Below are 23,333 nucleotides of genomic sequence, written 5' to 3' on the forward strand. Positions count from 1 at the left end.
GGTTGCCATTTCCTTCTCCAGTGCATGAAAGTGAAAAGTGAAAGTGAAGTCGCTCGGTCATGTCCGACTCCTAGCGACCCCATGGACTGCAGCCTACCAGGCTCCTCCGTCCATGGGATTTTCCAGGCAAGAGTACTGGAGTGGGGTGCCATTGCCTTCTCCGAACTCTGTGTACCACCATGTATAAAATAGGTAGCTAGTGGGAAGCTGTTATATAGCACAGGGAGCTGAGTTTGGTGCTCTGTGATGCCCAAGAGGAGCGGGAGGGGAGGCGGGGTGGGAGGGAGGCTCAAAAGGAAGGAGACATAAGTATAGATACAGCTGATTCACTTTGTTGTACAGCAGAAGCACAACATTGTAAAGCTCCAATAATAAATTTTTTAAAAAGAAATCACCCCCCAAATAAATAAACAAACAAAAATAAAGGCTAACTCTGTGAAGTCGTATGTTAACGAATAGATTTTTGTCTGGTGATGATGCAAAGGATTTGATTATTAGAAAATGTTATGGTGTTACTATTCTGTAGACATTAACTACTTTTATATCTAACCTAAAATCTCATTTTAGCATTCTTTTTTCAAATGCCTGTGAATACCCAGGATGGTTAATTTTATGTGTCAGCTTAACTGGGCCACAGGGTACCAAATATTTGGTCAAACATTATTCTGGATATGTCTATAAGGATGGTTCTGAATGAAATTAACATATGAATAGGTACACTGAGTAAAGCTTCCTTTACTCAGGAAGGGCTTCCCTTGTGGCTCAGCTGGTAAAGAATCTGCCTGCAATGCCGGAGACCTGGGTTGGATACCTGGGTTGGGAAGTCCCCTGGAGAAGGGAAAAGACTACCCACTCCAGTATTTTGGCCTGGAGAATTCCATGGACTGTATAGTCCACGGGGTCCCAAAGAGTCAGACAGGACTAAGCAACTTCCACTTTAACTGAGTAAAGCAGATTGCTCTCCCTAATGTGGTGGGGCAGGGGAGGGTCCTCACCTAATCAGTGGAAGACCTGAATAGACAAAAGGACTGAAGAAGAGAATTTCTCTCTGACTGATTTCCTTTGAGCTGAGACATTAGTCTTTTTTCCTACCAGTGGACTCAAACTGAAAAATCAGTTTTGCCTGGGTCTTCAGGCTGTCAGCTTTCAGACTGTAACTATATTGGCAGCTTTCTTGGTTCTCAGGCCTTTGGACTGGAACTGGAACTACACCATCAGCTATCCTAGGTCTCTAGCTTGACAGCTTGGGACTTGTCAGCCTCCGCAGTACTGTGAGCCAACTCCTTATAATAAAACCTCTCCATTTGTATCTCTACATATACACACACCCAGAACTCTGACTAATATAACCCCTAATTTCCTCAATTGCTCATTACACATGCTTTACCTGCTTATCTTTGACATATGTTCATTCTATCTTCTTGTAAGAATCTTGCTCTTAACTTTTTGGAAATTGTACTATAATAGTTTTTGTAAAAGTTTCTGGTTCAACTGAATAATTGAGGGAAAAATGAATCTTGACATCTGCTTCACACTACACGCAAAATCTATTCCAGATGATTAAATAAGAGGTAAAATAATAAAGTTTCTAGACAATAACCTAAGATAATATATTCATTTCCAAGTAGACAAAGACTTTTTAAATAGAGCATAAAAACCATTGAATATAAACAAAAAGATGTAAACTGGACAGGTTAAAGAACCTCTGCACATTGAAAGACTCCACTAAGAGAATAAACGGGCAAGCTACAGAATGGGAAAATGGATTTGCAAGAGATTCCTCATCAGAAAAACATCAAACAAATTGCAGATGAAAGACATTCTACAAAACATCTGAAATATCTGATCAATAAAATTGTCTATAAAATTGTTCAGATCATCAAGAACAAGGAAGTCTGAGAAAATATCAACGCCAAGAGGAGTTTAAGGAGACATGAAAACTAAACCTAATGTGTTATCCTGGATGGGACATTAGATAGAAACTAAGGGAATCAGAATAAAGTATGGACTTTAATGATAGTGTATCAGTTCAGTTCAGTCACTCAGTTGTGTCAGACTCTTTGTAACCCCATGGACTGCAGCATGCCAGGCATCCCTGTCCATCACCAACTCCCGGAGTTTACCCAAACTCATGTCCACTGCGGAGAAGGCAATGGCAACCCACTCCAGTGCTCTTGCCTGGAAGATCCCATGGATGGAGGGGCCTGGTGGGCTGCAGTCCATGGGGTCGCTGGGAGTCGGACACAACTGAGCGACTTCACTTTCACTTTTCACTTTCATGCATTGGAGAAGGAAATGGCAACCCACTCTAGTGTTATTGCCTGGAGAATCCCAGGGACGGGGGAGCCTGCTGGGCTGCCGTCTATGGGGTCACACAGAGTCGGACACGACTGAAGTGACTTAGCAGCAGCAGTAGCAGCAGCATGTCCATTGAGTCGGTGATGTCATCCAACCACCTCATCCTCTGTCGTCCCCTTCTCCTCCTGCCCTCAATCTTTCCCAGCATCAGGGTCTTTTCAAATGAGTCAGCTCTTCACATCAGGTGCCCAAAGTATTGGAGTTTCAGCTTCAACATCAGTCCTTCCAATGAACACACAGGACTGATCTCCTTTAGGATGTATCTTAAATACTTATTTACATGTATTGATATATATAATATATCAATATTGGTTAATTAATTATAGCATACGTACCATACTAATGTAAGATGTTATTAAACAATTGTAGAGAACAAAGTGGAGAATTGAGTGTGGGGTACACAGAAACTTTCTATACTATCTTCACAAACTTTCTGTAAATCTAAAATTATTCTAAAATTAAAAGTTTATTTTTAGGGATTTTCCTGGTGGTCCAGTGGTTGCCGTTAGCCTTTGAATGCAAGGGGTGTGGGTTGGATCCCTGGTGGGGAGCTAAGATTCCAATGCCTCCCACCAAAACATCAAAAACATAAAACAAAAACAATATTATAACAAATTCAATAAAGACTTTTAAAATGATCCTGATAATAAAAACCTTTTTTAAAAGTTTTTTTAAATCTAGTAATTTACCCAAATTTAGCTAGTAATCAAGTAATTTGCCCAATACAGCTAGTCTAGAGTCCTTACCAAACCAAATGACTTCAAATTTGAGCTTTTTCCACTACACAAACCCTTCCAATTTTACCCTCTATAAGGGGACGACAGAGGATGAGATGGCTGGATGGCATCATCGACTCATGCACATGAGTTTGGGTGAACTCCAGGAGTTGGTGATGGACAGGGAGGCCTGGCGTGCTGCGATTCATGCGGTCGCAAAGAGTTGGACACAACTGAGAGACTGAACTGAGCATTATAGAAGTATTAGACAATCTGAGTAGTTCGGTAAGAGCAGAACATTTTTTTTTCTTTTTTCATTTTGCCTAGCGCACCATTGGTGTTTAGTAAAGCCGCTTGTTAACTACTCACAGAAAGAAGTCACAGAGATCTAAAGAATCTGAGACTTCGAGATAACTTTACCAGGTCCAGTCCATCACACAGCCATCAATACCTCCGGCTCCATCGAGAAGCTTACTAGGCTCTGGGCTCAGAGCCACTCAGCTCTGCAAGGGACCTGGGCTGCCATCTACCGGTAGCTCGTAAGCATCGCCCTCCCCTGGACATATCTTGGGAACTCGTGGGGCTCCCGGGAAGTTGAAGACTCAGGCGCTAATGAAATTACAGAACGTGTGTAACAGTCACATAGTTCAGTCGACACTTATACAAAGCAAAGGCTCTACTTTGGCTCATAAAATTCACAAACTTCTCGCTGACCTACCTCCACAGCTACAGACCTAACTCTTACTGCCTGTCTCCTGCACACCGTAGGCTACAGAAACTGCTCCTCCTCACAGACTTGAGACCCCCGCCAACCAGATTCCCGCATTTTCACAGAATTCTGAAGTTCTTTGCACTACTTTGCAAACCCTACAGACCTCCCCTATTAGGGCAAATACGCGCGCTAACCCAGACGCCTTCACTAAGAGGCTCAAGTTCCGCAGGCAGCTCACACCAGCTCGAAAGCCTGGGAGGGCTCCAACCAGGTTCGGGCGCCCACAAGCTAGCGCTTTGGCGCAGGTTCTGGCTCCCCATCTCCGGCCGGATCTGGTCAGCCCAGGCTGCACACTGCGGGATGAGGCCCCGCCCCTTTAGACCTGTCATCACAGAAGCCGCACGTGTCCGGGGTGGGCCCTCAGGCGACCTGCAGCCATCACTTTGACTCCTCCGCCATCCACTGGGGCCACCGCCGCCAATCAAAACCAGCGGTTCCGGGCTGCAGCGCCAGCGCCGGGGTGAGGCCAGCCAGAGAAGGGGTGGGGGGAGGAGAGGCTCCGAGATGGGAGGGGGCTAGCAGTGGAAGCGAGCCTGGCACCGGTTCTGCCAGCCTGGAATCCGAGGGGGCGGATCCTAGTGAAAGGCAAAGACCAGAAGGGGGCGGGGATCAAGGGTGGAGCGGGGACCGGGGTGGGACGAAAGACCAGCAGAGGTTCAATGTGGAGACGCCAAGAAGACGGGAAGGGGCGGAGCCAGAAAGGGGCAGGACCTGAATTACAGGGGAGGAGCCCCAGGAATTAAAGAAACTAGGAAAGGGGACGAGCCAGGGGAAGGTGGGAGGTGGGACAACGGAGAGGGTGGGTCGTGTCGTTGCGGGGGCGGGGCTCGGAGCAAAGGGGCGAGGTTTGCAGGCCGAGGCTGCAGCTAGGGCAGCTATGTAACTGCTCCAATCCACTACCTCCCCAGTTGCAACGGGACTCACGGAACTACAGGTGTGGGGCGGGTGAGCGTGGAAGAATGGACTAGTACGGGGGTGCGCTTGGGTAAACATGAGGCGGGAGGATCACGTCAGGGAAGGAAAAGATCTGGAGAAATGCTGGGGTGGGGATGGAGTAAAACAGCTGGGGGAGGAGGGAGGGGCTCAATGTTTGGGCTAAGAGGTGCATTCTCCGGTACCCCTTGTGGGGGAAGGGCGGGAGTGCTTTGTGAGGCTGGGAAATACAATGTGAAGGGGTGAGGTGAAGTGAAGGGTTGGAGATGATACTTGAGGGGGAGGGGATATGAAAGCGCTTTAGGGGAAAGTGGAGGGGGCGTTGTGTGATGGAGACGGGCTAGTGGTCCAGAGTGTGGGAGGGACTGTGTGGAGGAAGAAGGTATGGGGGCTGTGGGCACTATGTGAGGGGAAGGGGTTGCAGGCCCCAGCTGAGGAGGGAAGAACCCTTAGTGCCTTGACAAAGTCTGGAGGCTTTGTAGAGATTCCAGGAAAAGGTTTTTGTACTGTGTCTCAGGGATGAGGGTGATGGGATTACTGGGGTGAAGAAGCCAGTCTGCAGTGTTCCTGGCTCCTCAGCTCCTAACTCCATCTTCAGGCCTGAGCACTCAGAGAGTATGCAGGCCCCACTTGCTACTAGAGCTTGTGTGACTGTATCTGTCTGGATGAGACTGGGATATTTTTCCCTTAGCTGGTGTCCCTGGAGACCCTTCCCCCCTTAGGTTCTGGGTAGCCCCTCACTGTAGTTCCTGTTCCTCTTAGAAGCTTGCCTTAGTCCCTGCCTTTCCCCTCCTCCCCCACTTTGCCCTGCCCTTAAGCTCTGGGTGTGCTCATTTCCCACTTCCTTCCTCGCCTGGGGCCTGGCCTGGTCCTTGCCTGTCTAGGAGCTGTGCCCTGCCCCAGACTTTGTACTCATTGGCCAGAGACCTAGGTAACCAGCAGCAAGGCCCAGACCTCACCCTCACTACTACCAAGGTCTCTCCCTGCAGCTCCCCAAGTGAGTGGTAGATACATTTTTACCACTTGCCACAAACTGATTTCTGCACACTTTTCCTTTTCCTGGGTAGGGAACCCTAATTCCCTCAAAAATTCTGGGCTTCTGTGGGAGAGGGAAATGGTGAGAAATGCTGAGGGTCTGCGAAGCATGCTTTGAGAGGTGAGCCAGTATTGTTGGCTGAACTGGGAAGGGAGGTTCCAGTCTCCACTGGGGGAGGGACAGGGAATGGCTCCCCACCCTCCTGGCTTGGAATCTGACTATCTGAACCAGACTAGGGCCTAGTCTCTGATTCCCTGAGGCGACTTGATGTAGTGCCAGAGTTCTTTTTGCCCCTGGGCAGGCTGCAAGAGGGTGAGAAAGCCTGCTTTCCACACAGTGGCTGAATGAGAGTGACAGTGTTGCTGAAAGGGGCCCCAAGCCAGTCTCCTCTGGCTGAGAGACTGGCTGGGGAGGGAGGGGGTGCCTAAGCCAGACAAAGCCGAGGGGTAGGGTGGGGTAAAGAAGGGCAGGCTGAAGCCTTTTGAGGAGGAGCTGATTGCTATGGCAACACAGCTTCCCAGATTGTCTCTCAGAGAGGCGGGCTTAGGGTGGACTCACTCCAGTTTCCTCAAGATTGAGGCATTTGTTTGAGTGGGTGGGGCTTGAAGAGAAAGGGCATTGGTTTGCTATGCAGGGGCTGGAGTATATAGACTTTCTGCTTCCATACAAGCAGCAGAGCATCCAGATGCTTGGACCCATCCTCAGAAAATGGTTAAGAGTGAACAATAGCCATTAGGATGATAGCAGTATAAGGTCAGAGTTCTAGAGGCCTCAGTGGTAATTGTTTATACAAACTCATTTTACAGATTTGGAAATTAAGAAAGAAGAGACTGATATTTTCTCCAGGTCTCATAGTGAAAGACCAGGCATTAGGACCCAGGTCTTCTGATGGCACCCCACTCCAGTACTGTTGCCTGGAAAATCCCATGGACGGAGGAGCCTGGTAGGCTGCAGTCCATGGGGTCGCTAAGAGTCGGACACGACTGAGCGACTTCACTTTCACTTTTCACTTCCATGCATTGGAGAAGAAAATGGCAACCCACTCCAGTGTTCTTGCCTGGAGAATCCCAGGGACGGCGGAGCCTGGTGGGTTGCCCTCTATGGGGTCGCACAGAGTTGGACACGACTGAAGCGACTTAGCAGCGGTAGCAGCTTCTGAATACTCTTCACTCAGCCCAGGGGTCAATGTTTCTTTGAGCCAACATTTATTGAGCACCTATTATGTGCCAGGTACTGATACTGATTCTGGGAGGACTAGCATGAATACAACAGAGTTGCAGCTCTCATGGAGCTTGTATTCTAACCCAGGGAGAAAGAAATGTGTGTGTGGCTGCAGGGGGAGAGAAAAGAGAGGGAGGGGGAAAGAGCTGAAGAGAAGTGCCAGCTGGTGATAACTGCTATGAAAATAATAAAGCAGAGTAAGAATTTAGGGCAGCTAGGTAAAGCCTCTTGATTGTACAACGCTGCTTGCTCTCCCAGAGCACACTGAGGCCTAGAATGTCTTTGATCCTTCCCCCTGAACTACTGCCCCTAGGCTTTTGCAGATGACTAAGGTCTGGGCCTATGGTCTTGGCAGTTAGTTAGAACAAGGTGGGGTCACCAAGGGATTATTTCTTTCCTACAGTGTTGTATGTCTACCTGTCTTCCCAGTAAGCTTTTACTAAGGTAGGCTCTTAGATTGGTACTCTGCAGCTTTGTTCAGGGTGTTGAAAATTCCCTAAATCCTGTTCCTTAGCATTAGGGAACCAGCAAGGAAGTCAGTCCATGGCAACTTCTTTTTCATGGTTTCCCCCCTGGTCTGAGGTGAAGAGAAAGGAAGCTAGAGGAATTGTTACAGGTTTGTCCTTCCTAAGTCTAGGGCACAGGGAGGAAGTAGGGGAGGAGAGCCTCATTCTACTGTCCAGTGACAACTTCAGGGCCCTTAGGGCCTGCACTACAGGCAAGGTAGAAACAAGGACCTTGGGGCTTTGGTGCCTTCTGAACTACAAAAGAATTCACTTCGCTCTTCCAAAGGTACGGCCAGGGAGCATGCCCTGCCTGATGCCAGTTCTCCAGGGCCTCAGTTTGGGTCTTCCCTTTTTTGGCTCTGGTGTTTGCCTCTTTTTTCTATGGAAGACCCCAGTCTTAGCAACCTCTTAAGTTCCAAATTGTCTGACTTCACAAGTGCAGAGGGAAAAGTAGACAAGACTGTTTCTTTTCTTAGCTTGCCCATAGATCAGTCCCTCTAAAAAGTGTCTTAATGTCTAATCCTTGCAAAGGTTTCCATCCTGGTCATTTAAAGAATAGGGCTTGCCAGGTGGCGCTAGTGGTAAAGAGCCTGCCTGCTGATGCAGGAAAGACGTAAGAGATGCAGGTTCGATCCCTGGGTCAGGAAGATACCCTGGAGGAGAGCATGGCAATCCACGCCAGTATTCTTGCCTGGAGAATCCAATGGACAGAGGAGCCTAGCGAGCTACAGTAATAAGAGAATAAGAATTAGGAATGCTGGTTCTGCTGCCACTTAATTTGGTTGGGTCTAAGCTGGGCTTGGGGCCCAGTGACTCAGGAGGAGGGTGGGGAGTTTCGAGGGAGTTGTGAGTCATGGGGGTGAGCTCTGTCACAAGAGTTGGGCATATTTCCCCCTACTCTGGGCAGAAGCCTTCCGATCCCACTTTCCTGGGTGCTCTGCCTCCTTGAACAAGGGCTTATGAATAGAAAGAGTACTGGCAGAAAGACTGAAGCAGTTTGATCTCAAAATGAAAGTTTAAAGACATAATGATGTCTAGGTTCCTGAATTAAAATGTATCCCTATCTCAGGAGCCCTTGAAGCCCTCTAATGAAGGCAAAACAACATCAATATAGAGAAAAAGAAGGAAGAATGCCATTTCTCAATGGAAGGAGATGAGATCCCACTTCAAGACCCTTTTATCCTGGCACGAAGGAAGCTTCCTGAGCTTCAACAGCCCTGTGGTCTCTGGTTTGCAAGGCACAGAGAGATGATGGGAGTGGGTATATTTGGAATCTAGTGTTGGAAGAGCAAGCTGACTTTGGAGATTGTCGAACTTTGTCTATGAACGCCCTAGGCCGTCCTATTAACCTTCCTCTGAAGAGGAAGGGCGCGGTGAGAAGTGGGAGGCCGACGTCTTTGAAAGGGTTAAAAGGCAGGGCTGAGAGAGGCTGAGAGGCAGTTGTGGGGTTAAAATGGGCGGGGCAACCCTAGGTAGGCCTGCCCCCTTATGGGCCAATGGACAGGCATCTTTTGAAGGGGGCGTGCCTCACACGTGAGGTCGTGTGGAGGCTGGCCTCCTTTAGGCCAATGAGTATGGTCGCTGCGATGGGGGCGTAGCTTGAGGGGGGCGTGGCGGCCTCTAAGGCGGCAGCGGGGGTGCGAGGGGAGCTGGGCGGGGCGGGCTGCCCCATCAGCTGGTAGGAAATGGCCTGTGAGTCAGAGGGGCAGCGGAGTCGGCTTCGCGGAGCCGGGGCGGCCACGGGGAGGGACAGTCGCGGGGAGGGGCGCGGCAGCGGCTTGGGGGCTGCGGGCGCCAGGGCCCGCTAGTGTTCCACACGAAACTGACAGAGAAGAACCTAGCAGAGCGGGACTCAGCCTGAGCCACCCTTTGTCTGGGTTGGGGGCCCGAGGCGGGGAGGACCGGGCATTCGAGGGGAGGGACCGGGACTGGACGGAAGGGCCCGGAGCAGCGGCGCCGCGGCGGAGCCAATTTGGGAACGGGGTGAGTTTGTGGTAGGGGGAAATAGCAAATCTCCGAAGCTCCAGTAGGGAATGGGGCCTGTCCCAGGTTGTGAGGAGGAGAAAGGTGAGGCAGGACCTGGGAGGCTAAATAGGAGGTGGGGGATCGGTCAGAACAAGGAGTCCTAGAGCCCGGGTGCTGGGGTGAGTCTCCTGGGCTCATTTTGGAGGAGGTGCTAAGATTTGCTTCCTCTCCAGGAAGGGTGGAGGGCTCTAGGCCAGAGGCAAGGTGTTTGGTGAAATAGCACAGGGTAACCTACCTACCCACAGTAGTGGTCCTTGGGAATGGCCTCCCTAGTTTGTGCAGACGCCTGGGGGACAAAATGTAGAGCAGCTGGTAGCAGTTCTTTCTGCACTGGGTGAATGTGGAAAGCACATGAAGAATTCTTCTTGCCACCTTCCTTGATCAGGGTAGAAATGGATATCTTTAATACTGAAGGGAAAGGGAAGGTAAGTCTGGGAGCTCAACACCCACCTATCCCACCTCTCAGGCCTAGCAGGTGTCTGAAGGTACGGACCGCATGGTATTATGGGACTTGTTGTTTTTTCTGGCCTTGCTCCCTTGGCATGTTGGGAGCTGTAGTCCTTGCCAGCCACAGCTTGGCACAGCTGTTTGATGCCAGCTGCTGCCCACCCCTTCCCAGAGTGAGATTTGGCCTATCCTGCCCCTCCCCCTCCCCATGTCCTGCCCCATGAGTCAGCTTGAAGCCATGGACTAGAGCCAGACTGGCTGGGTGGCAGAGAAGTGAGTCTTAGAGCTTTTCATTGACAGGGCAGGAACTGAGAGGGCTCTGGGGTAATGAGCAGATGCCAGTCATGCTGGGGTCAAGTAGGGCATCTTGTCATCATGATGCTTCCCCAGGGCAAGGGCTGAAGAGGTCAACTGGGATGACCTAGGGGTGGGAGTGCTAAGGAAAAGGCCCTTCCTGAATCTGTACAGGGTGGGTAGAGGCAAGGAGGGAAGAGTTGAGTACAGGTTGTACCCTCTGACAATGCTGCCATTGGCATCCTGCCCTTTCCAGACACCCCCCCCACCACAGGGAACCAGAATTTTCTTAGGGCTTCTAGTTCTAATGAGAACTTGGTGAAACAGGATAGTGTAGGGTGCAGTGATGGGAACTTGGTGTAGGAAAGCTTTTCAGTCCCTAGATGCAAAGCTTCCCTTTTTCCCTGCCTCCCGCCCCCGTTTCTGTTGTCACTGATTCTCCTCATACAATTAATCTCCCTGCTTCTCTCATGTTGGGAGTTCTTCTCTGCACTCTCCGCTGCCCAGATCTCTGGGGCTTGTATTCTACTTTTCTGAGCCCTGCTATGTGCCTACCCCGTGCCTGGAGTCAGGCAGAGGATTCAAGTAAAACCTATCTTCAAGAATCCCATAGTCAGTCTTACCTACAAGAGCAAGCAAAACTGTTGCAGGATTACAGGAGACAGTGACACTGCCGTAAGTGAAGTCTCAGAAGAGACAAATATTTATGGTCCAGGACAGCCAGAGGAAGTTTTATGGAGAGGATGGCATTTGGCCTAGCCAAGGAGGAAGGGTAAGACTTGGATAGGCATAGGGGGACATTCCCCCCTGAAAAGGAAAGTGTTTTGTGGATAGCAGGCAGCAAAGGCGACTGACCAAAGCATAAGTTTGATCCTGCTTGCAGTGTTTTCTCCCGTGAAGGAAGAGAGCCTTTGATTTGACATCTCCTCACCCAATATGGGCTCCTGAGGGTGGACGAGTTAGTGAAGACCATCTTGTACCCAGGCAGAAAAGCAGTGGTTTGAGTTTTGGGGTGTTGGATGTGTTGGGGAGGAGTAGCGAGGCACTCCAGCTGTCTGGCTGTCACTGCCTTATCTCTAGTTTGCAGAGCCTGGGGGAGGGGCAGGCCCTGGAGAGTGTCTTCTAGCAGTGCTTCCTCCACACCCTGCCCCCTCTAGACTTGTTTTTGGTTAGATTTGTTGCTTCCTGTTAAAGGGACAGACTGCTGGGGACAATTGGGAGTTTAACTCTGAAAGACCCACTTTGAGCTAGCCTGAGGTTTGTACTTCCAAGGAGCCCTGATTGGGGGGGATATTTTTGTAAGACCTCTGCCCTGAGAATTATGGAGTGGCATTTGTTCCTTTAGAGATAGGTAGATGGGAAGGAGTTGGGTAACTCAGTGGCCTTGACTAGGAGAGTTGAATTCTTGCCTTGGCCACCTTTCAGTTGTCATGGTCTTTTGGATCTTGGGGTTTCTCATCCCCCATCTCATTTAGGGCAGGAGTCCCCCAGCTGGTGGCCCTGACAAGTAGTTTTCCTCCCTCAACTTACTTGTCACATCCTATTACAATGAGCTAAGACCTGCCACTCTGTGACTCTTTGTACAACCCAGTTCTGCCCTCTGGGCCCTGGATCCCAAGACTACTGCTTCCGTCTCTGCAGGGGTACTGTGAAGGAGTATGTCCTCTATAAACTGGAGGAGGATGTCCTGGGGTATACTCTGTGAGCGCAGCCCTCCCACTGGCTCCAGAGATCCTGGCTTATGCCAGGCTTATCCCATTTTTCTTTCCTCAGGGTCCAGCTGAGCCTAGGAGCTGCACGGAATGGTGGCAGTCACCTTGCCAGTGCAGCAGGCATGGACCAGACTGCAAGCTAGGAGAGCAAGACATCAGCCAGGAAGAGAGAACACACAGCTAGGCTTAAGGCCTCTTCATCGGGGTGAGTGCCAGAGAGAGGGAGGGGGAGCAGATTCAGTTAGAAACCTGAGCGAAACGGGTCACCTGTTCAGCAGCTTTGAGCGTGTCCTCTGTATTCCATCAATCCATCTGGGGCATTTGGTTATCTTCACCCCCCTGGAACCTCACAAGGTCACCTCTCCAGTCCAGGGGAGGATCTGAATTTCATCTGGGAGGGAGACGATTCATGGATTCCTCTTACCATCTTTTCTTCTCTTCTCTTGCACAGATGTCCCCAGGCCCCCCAGCCCAAGCCCAGCATAAAGGCTGTGGGGGGGGTCCCCCCTGACCGAAGGCGGGGCTTCATGCGCCACGTGCAGGCGGAGACGTCTCCATCCTCAGAGCCAGAGGCTGGCCCTTCGCAGCCTGCAGTCAGGCAGGGGGCCCTCCAGGGTGGCCTGCTCATGGGCTACAGCCCAGCGGGGGGGGCGACATCCCCCGGGGTCTACCAGGTATCCATCTTTTCCCCTCCAGCTGGTGCCTCTGAGCCTCCTAGGGCCCTGAAACGGCCAGCCCCACCTACCGAGGGTCCCAGGGAGCTGAAGAGAGGCCCCGGACTAGGGGCCAGAGAGGGACTGTCCCCTGAAGAGCCACCTACTGTGGGGCTCTTGGGCCCAGAGGGACTGGGGCTGAAACTGGGCGTGGCCAGCCAACATTTCTGCCATCACGGCCTCTGTGTTGTGGAACAAGGAGGTAGCTCCACCTCACCTTGGACTTCGGGGGCCCGAAGTTCCCCCTTGCCCCCATCAAATGCTTCCTGCAGTACTTTGCACACCAGAGACTGGGCTTCCCCAGATCCAAGGGGACAGGGGTCCCTGGGGTCGTCCCTGGGGCCAGCCCCTCCAGGCCAGCTGCACACACTTGACACTGATTTGCACAGTCTTGCACAAATAGGGGGTAAGAGCCTAGTGTCTGGGGTGGGCAATGGGGGCAGCCCCTGGCCTAGGGAGTCCCCTGGCACTGCCAATGGGTGCAGCCCCGAGCACACACCCCCTGGCCCCGGACCTCCAGGCCCCTGCCCCACCAAGCGAAGGCTGCTTCCTGCTGGAGAAGCCCTGGATGTCAGCTCTGAGGATGAGGGGCCAGCCCCTCGGAGGCGCCGGGGAACCCTGGGCCACCCTTCTGCTGCCAACAGTTCTGATGCCAAAGCCACACCCTTCTGGAGCCACCTGCTGCCTGGGCCCAAGGAGCCTGTGCTGGTAAGCCAGGAGAGGAAGTAGTCTGCTCTTACGTGGATATCTGTGTGAGGAAAGGTGATGGCTTGAGGTATGTTCCTATGAGAGCTTGTGATGAGCCTGGCTTCTATCTAGTATCCTTACCTAATCTTTCCTCTCCACAGGACCCAACAGACTGTAATCCCATGGGGCGGAGGCTGAAAGGTGCCCGTCGCCTGAAGCTGTAAGTGCCCTGCTTCTCCCTGAAAATGGGGCAGAAGTCTGTAATTCTCTTTCCAACCCCAGGCAAGGGGACCTCAGGGAAGGGGCCTTAGGTGGGGCCAAAGGACAATAGCAAACATCCCAGAACATCTCAAGTCAACCAGCCCACTCGTGTGTCCTCTCCCCTACCAGGAGCTCCCTTCGAAGCCTCCGGAAGGGACCAGGCCTGCTGAGCCCTCCCAGTGCCTCCCCTGTTCCTACCCCTGCTGTCAGCCGTACCCTGTTGGGCAACTTTGAGGTAGTTCCCTTTGGATTCCTTGATTGGTGGGTCTTGCAGGAAGGGATGGTAGCATGTGGCTTGGATAGATAAGGAAAACAGATAGCATCTTTCTCACATGTTTCCCTACCCTAACCCCAGGAATCATTGCTGCGAGGACGCTTCGCACCGTCCGGCCGCATTGAGGGCTTCACAGCAGAGATTGGAGCTAGTGGATCCTACTGCCCTCAGCATGTCACGCTGCCCGTCACTGTCACCTTCTTTGATGTTTCTGAGCAAAATGCCCCGGCTCCCTTCCTGGTATGACCTGACCTCAACCCAAAGGGCATGAGGGGTTAGAAGCAGGAGGTATTCTTTTTTTTTTCAATTAACAATGCAAAAGACTTTATTGGGAAAAGGCACTCAGGTGGAGAGCAGTGGTTGAACTCCTCTGGAGGGATTCTTGAGATGTTCTTACCTACGAGTCAGGGCCTAGTGGGAGAGAACTCTTGTATGGGGCAGGGGCCAAGTCCCAGAATGAGAGATGGTGGAGATGGATGAGTGGTCTGGGATCTCCCACACCCTACTTGACTGATAACTCCTTGGCCTTCCCAGGGCGTCGTGGACCTGAGTCCCCTGGGGAGGAAGGGTTACAGCGTGCCCAAGGTGGGCACCATCCAAGTGGTGAGTTTTCCCCGAGGGGGACTGGGAGTGGGGAGTGGAAATCATCCCCTCGACCCTACCAACCTTGCCTGTGCTGTCCCCAGACCTTATTTAACCCCAACCAGACTGTGGTGAAGATGTTCCTCGTGACCTTTGACTTTTCGGACATGCCTGCTGCCCATATGACCTTCCTGCGCCACCGCCTCTTTTTGGTGCCTGTGGGTGAGGAGGGGAATGCTGGCCCCACCCGCCGCCTCCTCTGCTACTTATTGCACCTCAGGTGAGGACAGGGCCCCGGGGCCACTGGGCAGGAGGCCTAGGTATCTTTTCCACAACCCAGGTATGTCCTTCCTGAATAGGATCTCCCCTCGCTTCTTATCAGTCTGGAGTCTTACTTTGATCACCCTGTCCTCCCCCAGGTTCCGGAGCTCCCGCTCAGGCCGCTTAAGCCTGCATGGCGACATCCGCCTGCTTTTTTCCCGCCGGAGCCTGGAACTGGACACAGGGCTCCCCTACGAACTGCAGGCTGTGACCGAGGCCCCTCACAATCCACGTTACTCACCTTTGCCCTGACTGTCAATGCCCTGAACCCCTCTGGGCCAAGGACCTGCCCATCCTGCTCCATCTTGGACAGAGTGAATACCTGGAGAGGTGGCGAGAGACCTTCAGGCTTGAATTAAAGCCCTCGACATGCTCATGCCCAAATTGACCGTTTGGGTGTTTAAAGCTTCTGACCTTACCACACTCTGCCCTGTTCTGGGTCCTCCACGTGTCAGCCCCTCCCTTGGGATTTCCCAGGCTGGCTGCGACGGTGGGGAGGAACTGGAGCTACCCCAAGGTTGTCCTAAGTTCCCAGGCAAGTCATGCCAGCATTGCCTCCCTGTCCTGGGCAGGGGCCATTTATTATTTTATTTATTTTTAATTTATAATTTATTCAAATTGGATTGCCTTGGTAACCTCCCAAACCTGATAATTGGCATTGCCCCCCCTCCTTTCCCACTCTCAGATATTGCTCCAACCTCAGGAGTTGAAGAGGCTGATGTGGGGGCTGTGGGAGAAGTATTCTCCCTCAGCTGAGAGCAGAGAAGTTATCCCAGAAGAACTGAGTCACCAGCCAAAGGCTCAGCTTCCCCTGTCCATCCCAATGCCTTTCACTTCCCTGACCTCACCCCTCCTGAAAGCCAACTTGTGTGTGTGTATGTTTGTGTGTGTGTGTATGTTTGTGTGTGTGGTATGTATGTGAGAGAGAGCGTGTGCATGCAGTTGTGCACACATCTAGGACTCCAGACTCCGGTTGTCCCTCTCCTCCTTCTGCCTGTGTCTCTTTGCTTTGGGGTCCTGACTGAGGAAGGTGTTCAGGGTACAGAGTCAGGGCCAAGGACTAGGGTGCCTCCTCCTTCCTGGCCAGATTCTGACCCACCTACCTCAGTTGGGGTGAGGGGCACCCCTCAAACTCAGTCATGTAGTTACCAACTACCCTATTCCCCAGTCTAGACTCTGACCCAGCCTTAGCTCTGATGCCTGGGGCTGGGCTGAGGGGAACAAACATTTGCTGAAACTTGAAAAAAAAAACAACCCAGGAAAAAAATCGCACCTGGTATTTTTTTTTTTTTTTTTTTTAAGAAAAAAAAAAGAAAGAATAAACTCTTGTTTGGAAACTTGAACTAAGCCTTACTTATCTCTGTTGGGGACAGCATGGGAATGGGGATGGGAGGACCTAACTGGAGCTGGGACTCTGCCCTTTCCCAGGGAAAAGGTGTGAGGCCAGGAGGTTTAGGGGAGACCCCCATGATTCTTAGGGTCTGGTCTAGCTCTTTTCATATAATGGGGTGGCGTGATGGGGAAGGTTCTGCCATGAAAGCTGAACTTCGAATGTAGATCTGGATTCTTATACAGGTTCTATTGATGATTTTAGCTCCTCTGAGTTTCAGCACTCTGATATGTAAAATGAGGATGACTATGCAAGTCCTATGTGCCAGAGCATCAGAAATGTGTGCAGGGTGAATGCTGAATTTTGGGGCTGTGTGCTGCACCATGGTGTGTAAAGGAACCTGGCCTAATAGACCCTGACGGGGTAGAGGTAGAAAAGCTATGGTGCCTTGGGAAAAGATGGGAGAGAAATCTCAGTCCAATCACTGTTAGGCCCAATCACCATGGCAACTGGAATGGGGTCAGTCCCCAGTGGGAGGGCTGGGTACGACACAGCAGGACTACCAGAGAATGTCACCATGGCAACCTTGGCTCTGAGGCAGCGCCAGTCGCCTGGTCGCTATGGTGACAGATGGGGCGATTATACGCTCAGAAGGGTAAACTGAGTCTCCAGTGGGGGTAAAGAACTCTGGGAGGCTTATCTGGGCCACCTACACGTGGGAAATAGCCTCCAGTTGGTCACTGTGTTGGGAAGCTTGGGCTTGTTCAGAGAGAACAAGAACCTTCGGCCTTGGGCGCTCTCTGGAAGATCTGGGTCTCACCGGGAGCAACTTGACTCACGCTTCTGCCAAGTAACGCTGATTGGCTGAGTATGGGAGGGGGAGGGGAAAGAGGAAAACCGGAAGTACATCCGGGGGGCTGGAAATACGGGAGGAAAGGCTCAGGTCCGGACATCTAGAGCGACCGCTCTGCTACGCGTCTCGTTGGTTCCGGAGGTCCCTGTGGCCGTGGGAAATGCTGGCGCGCGCGGCGCGGGGGACTGGGGCCCTTTTGCTGAAGGTGAGTGCGAGGCATCCTTTTCTAAGGATCAAGCCAGAAATCACCTGGGTCTTCAACTGGGAATGGGCCAGATTCTAAGTTTGGGGAGAGAACTGAGGTCGGAGGTTATGGTACTCACATGAGTCCCTCTCCGAGAACCCTTTAGGGTTGTGGTTTAGGAACTTGACTCCCGGACGGGCGCCGAAAGGGGCGGGCTGCCTGGCTGGCTGGGCCTCTGCAAATCCCCTTCTTCCTTTCAGGGCTCCGTCCAGGCTTCTGCCCGCGCTCCGCGCCGCGCCTCCTCTGGATTGCCCCGAAACACCGTGGTCCTGTTTGTGCCACAGCAGGAGGCCTGGGTGGTGGAGCGAATGGGCCGATTCCACCGGATCCTGGAGCCTGTGAGAACCTCTTCTGCCCACCACGGGCCAGCCTGAATCCCAATTCCCTCACGACATGGGGGGATGGGGTGAGACCTTGGTGGGGCCTGCCTTCGCCTTTGGCTTCTAACACCCTAGACCAAACCCGGCAGGGCCCAGACTGTTGACCGTCATACCCATCTTACCACCTTTTCCTATTGCCCTAGCATCCCACAGGCCCCATGTTGGGAATCTCTTCTGTTTACCCTCTCAGTTCCACCTGTCTGCATGGAGAAGGCTACTCTGCTGGCTCCTGTTCCCTTAATTTTCCCTTCCATTCGAAGATCCAGCCTGACATTTCTACCCTTACCTTCCTATCTATCAGTGTCATCCCAAGTCTTCTGTTTTCTGGGCAGAATCTATATTGATTGCCTACCCACTCCAGGCCTAGCTTAGATTCCAACCCTACAGTCCCACGTCCTTCTGAAGACCTATGACTCTTCTTCCCAGGGCTTGAATATCCTCATCCCTGTGTTAGACCGGATCCGATATGTGCAGAGTCTCAAGGAAATTGTCATCAACGTGCCTGAGCAGTCTGCTGTGACACTTGGTGAGGGGTGCGGGGTGACACGGGTTCTCTGAGGCCGTTAGGCCATGGTGGCAGGAGAAAGAGCTCATTGGAACCCAGGGGCCTGACCTTCTTTCTCTCCTGCTCCCGCACCTACAGACAATGTAACGCTGCAAATTGATGGAGTCCTTTACCTCCGAATCATGGACCCCTACAAGGTATCTACCTTTGCAGCTCCTGAGTTGCTCTCCTTCCTAAAATCCTGCCCCAAGCCACTTACAGACTCCATGCCCCTTTCAGGCAAGCTATGGTGTGGAAGACCCTGAGTATGCTGTCACCCAGCTAGCTCAGACAACCATGAGATCAGAGCTCGGCAAACTCTCTCTGGACAAAGTCTTCCGGGTAAGGGGATCTGAGCCAGAGTTAGGGTTTGAGGACTCATACCTGGCACTCAGTCCTTTCTGGGATCAGTCTCTGGACCTTCTTCACCTAGCCTACTGATAGGTGAGTTGAGGCCATGGAACTTCCACCTCTCGTCCTCCAGGAGCGGGAGTCCCTCAATGCTAGCATCGTGGATGCCATCAACCAGGCTGCCGACTGCTGGGGCATCCGCTGCCTCCGTTATGAGATCAAGGATATCCATGTACCACCCCGGGTGAAGGAGTCCATGCAGATGCAGGTGGAGAACGGGGGGAGTGGGGAAGACTACTTCAGGAGACTCCAGTTGCATGGGAAACCTGGACCCTCTTCCTTACTGAAATGGGTCCAACTGCAGATCGGTGTCAGGTCTTTCTTTTACTCTGGTTTCTCGTTGCTTGGGGCTTCTAGGTGGAGGCAGAGCGGCGGAAACGGGCCACAGTTCTAGAGTCTGAGGGGACTCGAGAGTCAGCCATCAACGTGGCAGAGGGAAAGAAGCAGGCACAGATCCTGGCCTCCGAGGCAGAGAAGGCTGAACAAATAAATCAGGCAGCAGGTCAGCAGAGGGTAGAGGCTGAGGGATGAACAGGGTGTGGGTCTTTGAAGGTTGGTAAGGACAGCTTTGGGGTACCCTGACCTCATAGATCAAGGTCTGTCTCTTCTTTTCTTTCAGGAGAGGCCAGTGCAGTTCTGGCCAAGGCCAAGGCTAAAGCTGAAGCTATTCGCATCTTGGCTGCAGCTCTGACACAACATGTGAGAGGCTCCTGGGTGGGAGTAGGGATGGGATTTGGCAATAGAAGGGGTTCTCTCTTCTACCCTGGGGGAAATTCTTGCTTTTTTCGGTTCCATTGAGCCGCATTCTGTGATCTCTTGTATTGTGATTTGCATGTCCTCTTTCTAGGAACCTGATTTCTCTCTACTTTCTTCCTTCCTTCCCCTCCAAGTCTGTGATCTCTGATTTTTATCCTCCTTGTGGCCACAGAATGGAGATGCAGCAGCTTCACTGACTGTGGCCGAGCAGTACGTCAGCGCGTTCTCTAAACTGGCCAAGGACTCCAACACCATCCTGCTGCCCTCCAACCCCGGCGACGTTACCAGTATGGTGGCTCAGGTTAGAGTGCCCTGAGGACCCAGCACAGCACCAGTGGCAGAGACCAAGACCGTCCCGCCACCATCGTCACTTCCACCATAGAGACTTTTAGAGTGCCCTGAGACCTACACCTCTCTTCGTCCCCTGAATGAGACACTCCACTCATCCCTGATGGAAGGAAACCCCTTGAGACATCCTTTTTTTTGCAGATACCTGTATTAGCATTTTGAGGGTGACCCCGCGCTGGGAGTGTGTAACATTCCTAGAATAGACTCCAAAACTTTCAAGACTGAGGCTTAAGAGAGAGAAAGGGAAAACAAGTTTACTGGCCCCAGCTCTCCCTTCTTCCTTTGAGCCATTGGTGTGTTGGGCTGTGCCTCCTGCCACGTGTCCTGATGGCTGTCTCTCTGACCCTCTCCTTAGGCCATGGGTGTATATGGGGCCCTCACCAAAGCCCCGATACCGGAAGCCCAGGACTCAGTCTCCAGCAGGAGCAGCAGAGATGCCCGGAGCACAGATGCGAGTCTGGATGAGGAACTTGATCGAGTCAAGCTGAGTTAATGGAGCTGGGCTTGGGCAGGGAGGTGGGGAACAGGGAAGCAGCACTGCCAGACTCTGGTTCTAGCCTCCCTGCCAAGATTTTGGTTATTATTTTTTTATTTGAACTTTAATCATGTAATAAACTGGCCAATGGCAAACTGAAACTGTCCTCTTTGCTTGGGGAATGAAGTTGGGAAAGTCACCAGTGTTTTCCTTGGATGACTTCTGCCAACCTCCAGTCCTGTCAGGTCTTGGGAACCGATTCCTCCGTGAATAAGAATGAACCTTGTGTCAGTCATCCTGCCTGTCTTCAGGAGAAGCTGTGGGATATAGTGGAAGGATTAAGCCATATGTCTACCAAACTGCCAGCTGGGGAGAGTAGTCCCCCCTCTTGCTAAGTGTGGGGCTGTGAATTTGAGCAAGTATTGGGGTTTTATTAAAGAGAAAGAGGACTGCCCTTGTAGAGTAGTGCTGCCTAATGCTCATCGGTCCTCGGGGACTGAGGACACTCATTCGTTCATTCAAAGACATTGAATCATGTCTACCATGTGCCAAGCTCAATGTTAGACATAGGTTACAAAAGAACCCAAACCCAGTCATCCCTGTTTTCACAGGAAGCAGACTGAGGTACAAAGTGATGCGTGCTGAGGTGGAGGAAAGTTCTGGCTGAGGGATCCTGTGGGGAGGAGCATGTCACTGTGGGCAGCAAGGTTACTAACCCTGCCACTGGGCTCAGGCTGGAAAAACTGATGGACTCATCAGATGATGGTTTGGGACTAAGATATGCAAAGATCCATGGCTCCAAAGAAGTTAGAACTTCTGGCTGAAGGGTGGGGTATTAAGGGATGTGACTGTGTGGCAAAGGCCAAATCTCAGGGAGATAGGGTCCTGAAAGCTTGGACTTTATCGAAGGGAGGCTGATGCATAGGCGTGAAGGGTTTTTTCCCCTTCCCATGAAGAATTTTAAGACGATTAAGGTAATCAGTGTTTAGATAGAGCCGCCCTGCTGCTATGTGGTCAGGGGATCTGAAAGAGATGGGAGGCTGGAAGGACAGTAAGAGGGCTGCCTCAGTGGTCCTAGAGGGTTAACAGAGAAGGGGCTTTGGGGATGAAGGCAGAGGGATATTTCAAAATATTTCTGAATTAGAATTTATTTATCCATTTAATAACTGCTTATTGAATCCCAACTATACACCAGGAATAGAGGATACAGTAATAAAATTTCCTACTCTCTATGAACTTACATTCTATTTGGAGGGGACAAATCGTTAATAAGATGCTGATGAGTTGTGCTACAGAGGAAATTAAAGGAAGGGAGATGGTGAACTTGATGGGGCTGTAACATTAAGTAGCGTGTTGCAGGAAGCCTCACTGATGGTGCATTTAAGCTTAGACATGGAGATGAGGGGAAGAGACACCTGGCCATCTGGGAGTAAAGCTAACAGGAGATTGCAGACACACCTAAGGCAGAGAGTGGCTGCCTTACTGGGAAGAGCTAGGAGCTGCAGTGGATGGGACACAGTTCGGGAAATAAAGGGCAGCTAGATGAATCAGATAAGGAGGTGGGGAGAGGGTGTGTAGATTGCTAGGGCCACTAAAATCATTTGGGCTCAACTCCGAGATGAGAAACCACTGGAGAGGTTTTCTGTTTTGTTTTAAATGGTAGTTTTTCTGAGATAATTCACATACACTGCAATTCACCTGCTTCAAGTGTGAATTCAATAATGTGTAATATGTTCATATGTCGTGCAACTGTCACAGTCGAACATTTTCATCACTGCTCTCCCATTCCCACCCTGCCACAAAACCTGGTGCCCATCAGCAGTCATTCCTCTCTCCCCTGGGCCCTAGACAACCACTAATTTACTTTCTGTGTCTGTAGCTTTATGTATTCTTATAAATGGGAAAAGTACGTGCTAGTTTGTGATAGGTTTTTTCCTACTTAGCATGTTTTTAAGGTTCATTCATGTAGCAGCATGTAACCACTTGTAATACTTTATCTTTCTTTTTTAATTGGCAAACAATATTCTGTTGTATAGATATAACATATTTTGTTCGTCCATTCATCAGGAAGGCCATTTGGGATGTTTTCACCTTTTGGCTATTATGATAAGGCTACTGTGAACCTTCATGTGCACATTTTTGTGTGGCCACATGTTTTTCCTTTCCCTTGGGTATATACCTACAAGCGGAATTGTTGGGTTATATGGTAAGTCTGTTTAACCTTCTGAAGAACTGCCAAACTTTTCAAAAGCTGATGTACCATTTTACAATTCCAACTGCAGTTGGACCATTCAGTTCAGTTCAGTTCAGTTCAGTTGCTCAGTCGTGTCCGACTCTTTGCGACCCCATGAATCGCAGCACGCCAGGCCTCCCTGTCCATCACCAACTCCCGGAGTTAACTCAGACTCACGTCCATCGAGTCAGTGATGCCATCCAGCCATCTCATCCTCTGGCGTCCCCTTCTCCTCTTGCCCCCAATCCTTCCCAGCATCAGAGTCTTTTCCAATGAGTCAACTCTTCACATGAGGTGGCCAAAGTACTGGAGTTTCAGCTTTAGCATCATTCCTTCCAAAGAAATCCTAGGGCTGATCTCCTTCAGAATGGACTGGTTGGATCTCCTTGCAGTCCAAGGGACTCTCAAGAGTCTTCTCCAACACCACAGTTCCAAAGCATCAATTCTTCGGTGCTCAGCCTTCTTCACAGTCCAACTCTCACATCCATACATGACAGTATGACCTAAATCAAATCCCTTATGATTATACAGTGGAAGTGAGAAATAGATTTAAGGGACTAGATCTGATAGATAGAGTGCCTGATGAACTATGGATGGAGGTTTGTGACATTGTACAGGAGACAGGGATCAAGACCATCCCCAAGAAAAAGAAATGCAAAAAAGCAAAATGACTGTCTGAGGAGGCCTTACAAATAGCTGTGAAAAGTAAAGGAGAAAGAAAAGATATACCCATTTGAATGCAGAGTTCCAAAGAATAACAACAAGAGATAAGAAAGCCTTCCTCAGCAATCAATGCAAAGAAATAGAGGAAAATAATAGAATAGGAAAGACTAGAAATCTCTTCAAGAAAATTAGAGATACCAAGGGAACATTTCATGCAAAGATGGGCTCAATAAAGGAC

At 50.9% G+C, this 23,333-nt stretch overlaps 3 protein-coding genes across 8 annotated transcripts in view; 2 read left to right on the forward strand and 1 right to left on the reverse strand.

Moving 5' to 3' along the window:
* Nucleotides 1-4,236, reverse strand: part of UNC13B (unc-13 homolog B (C. elegans)) — a 226,051-nt gene extending 221,815 nt beyond the window's left edge. Inside the window, exon 1 of the mRNA XM_010846104.1 lies at nt 4,169-4,236. Within this exon, the coding sequence (XP_010844406.1) occupies nt 4,169-4,175 (7 nt within the window). The 5' untranslated portion in view covers nt 4,176-4,236. The remainder of the gene's footprint in view (nt 1-4,168) is intronic.
* Nucleotides 4,223-16,201, forward strand: FAM214B (family with sequence similarity 214, member B). Of its 6 annotated transcripts, none has more exons than XM_010846100.1 (9): nt 4,223-4,306; nt 12,082-12,225; nt 12,472-13,441; nt 13,582-13,640; nt 13,811-13,916; nt 14,037-14,195; nt 14,490-14,558; nt 14,642-14,817; nt 14,957-16,201. In XM_010846100.1, exons 3-9 carry the CDS (start codon nt 12,548-12,550, stop codon nt 15,108-15,110), a joined length of 1,617 nt encoding a protein of 538 aa, XP_010844402.1. In that variant the 5' UTR covers nt 4,223-4,306; nt 12,082-12,225; nt 12,472-12,547; the 3' UTR covers nt 15,111-16,201. The 6 variants fall into 6 exon arrangements, with proteins under 6 accessions (XP_010844402.1, XP_010844401.1, XP_010844399.1 ...); XM_010846099.1 differs by lacking the exon at nt 4,223-4,306 and adding an exon at nt 4,618-4,791; XM_010846097.1 differs by lacking the exon at nt 4,223-4,306 and adding an exon at nt 4,623-4,780.
* A 905-nt stretch (nt 16,202-17,106) lies between these two features.
* On the forward strand, nt 17,107-20,356 carry STOML2 (stomatin (EPB72)-like 2). Its single transcript, XM_010846106.1, has 10 exons — nt 17,107-17,246; nt 17,486-17,623; nt 18,092-18,191; nt 18,309-18,367; nt 18,450-18,551; nt 18,694-18,828; nt 18,978-19,122; nt 19,240-19,319; nt 19,549-19,677; nt 20,080-20,356. Exons 1-10 carry the CDS (start codon nt 17,202-17,204, stop codon nt 20,215-20,217), a joined length of 1,071 nt encoding a protein of 356 aa, XP_010844408.1. The 5' UTR covers nt 17,107-17,201; the 3' UTR covers nt 20,218-20,356.
* The last annotated feature ends 2,977 nt before the right edge of the window (nt 20,357-23,333 follow it).

The sequence above is a fragment of the Bison bison genome, unplaced genomic scaffold (genome assembly GCF_000754665.1).
Source record: "Bison bison bison isolate TAMUID 2011002044 unplaced genomic scaffold, Bison_UMD1.0 scf7180017864230, whole genome shotgun sequence".
Taxonomy (NCBI): Eukaryota; Metazoa; Chordata; class Mammalia; order Artiodactyla; family Bovidae; genus Bison; species Bison bison.

Bases quoted from the DNA above. Each gene is read 5' to 3' on its own strand.
- FAM214B (XM_010846100.1), top strand. From the start codon at position 12,548: ATGCGCCACGTGCAGGCGGAGACGTCTCCATCCTCAGAGCCAGAGGCT. The intron at 13,641-13,810 runs GTAAGTGCCCTG...CTCCCCTACCAG, and splicing joins GGTGCCCGTCGCCTGAAGCT to GAGCTCCCTTCGAAGCCTCC. The intron at 13,917-14,036 runs GTAGTTCCCTTT...CCCTAACCCCAG, and splicing joins CCCTGTTGGGCAACTTTGAG to GAATCATTGCTGCGAGGACG.
- STOML2 (XM_010846106.1), top strand. From the start codon at position 17,202: ATGCTGGCGCGCGCGGCGCGGGGGACTGGGGCCCTTTTGCTGAAG. The intron at 18,192-18,308 runs GTGAGGGGTGCG...CCGCACCTACAG, and splicing joins GCAGTCTGCTGTGACACTTG to ACAATGTAACGCTGCAAATT. The intron at 19,678-20,079 runs GTTAGAGTGCCC...CCCTCTCCTTAG, and splicing joins TTACCAGTATGGTGGCTCAG to GCCATGGGTGTATATGGGGC.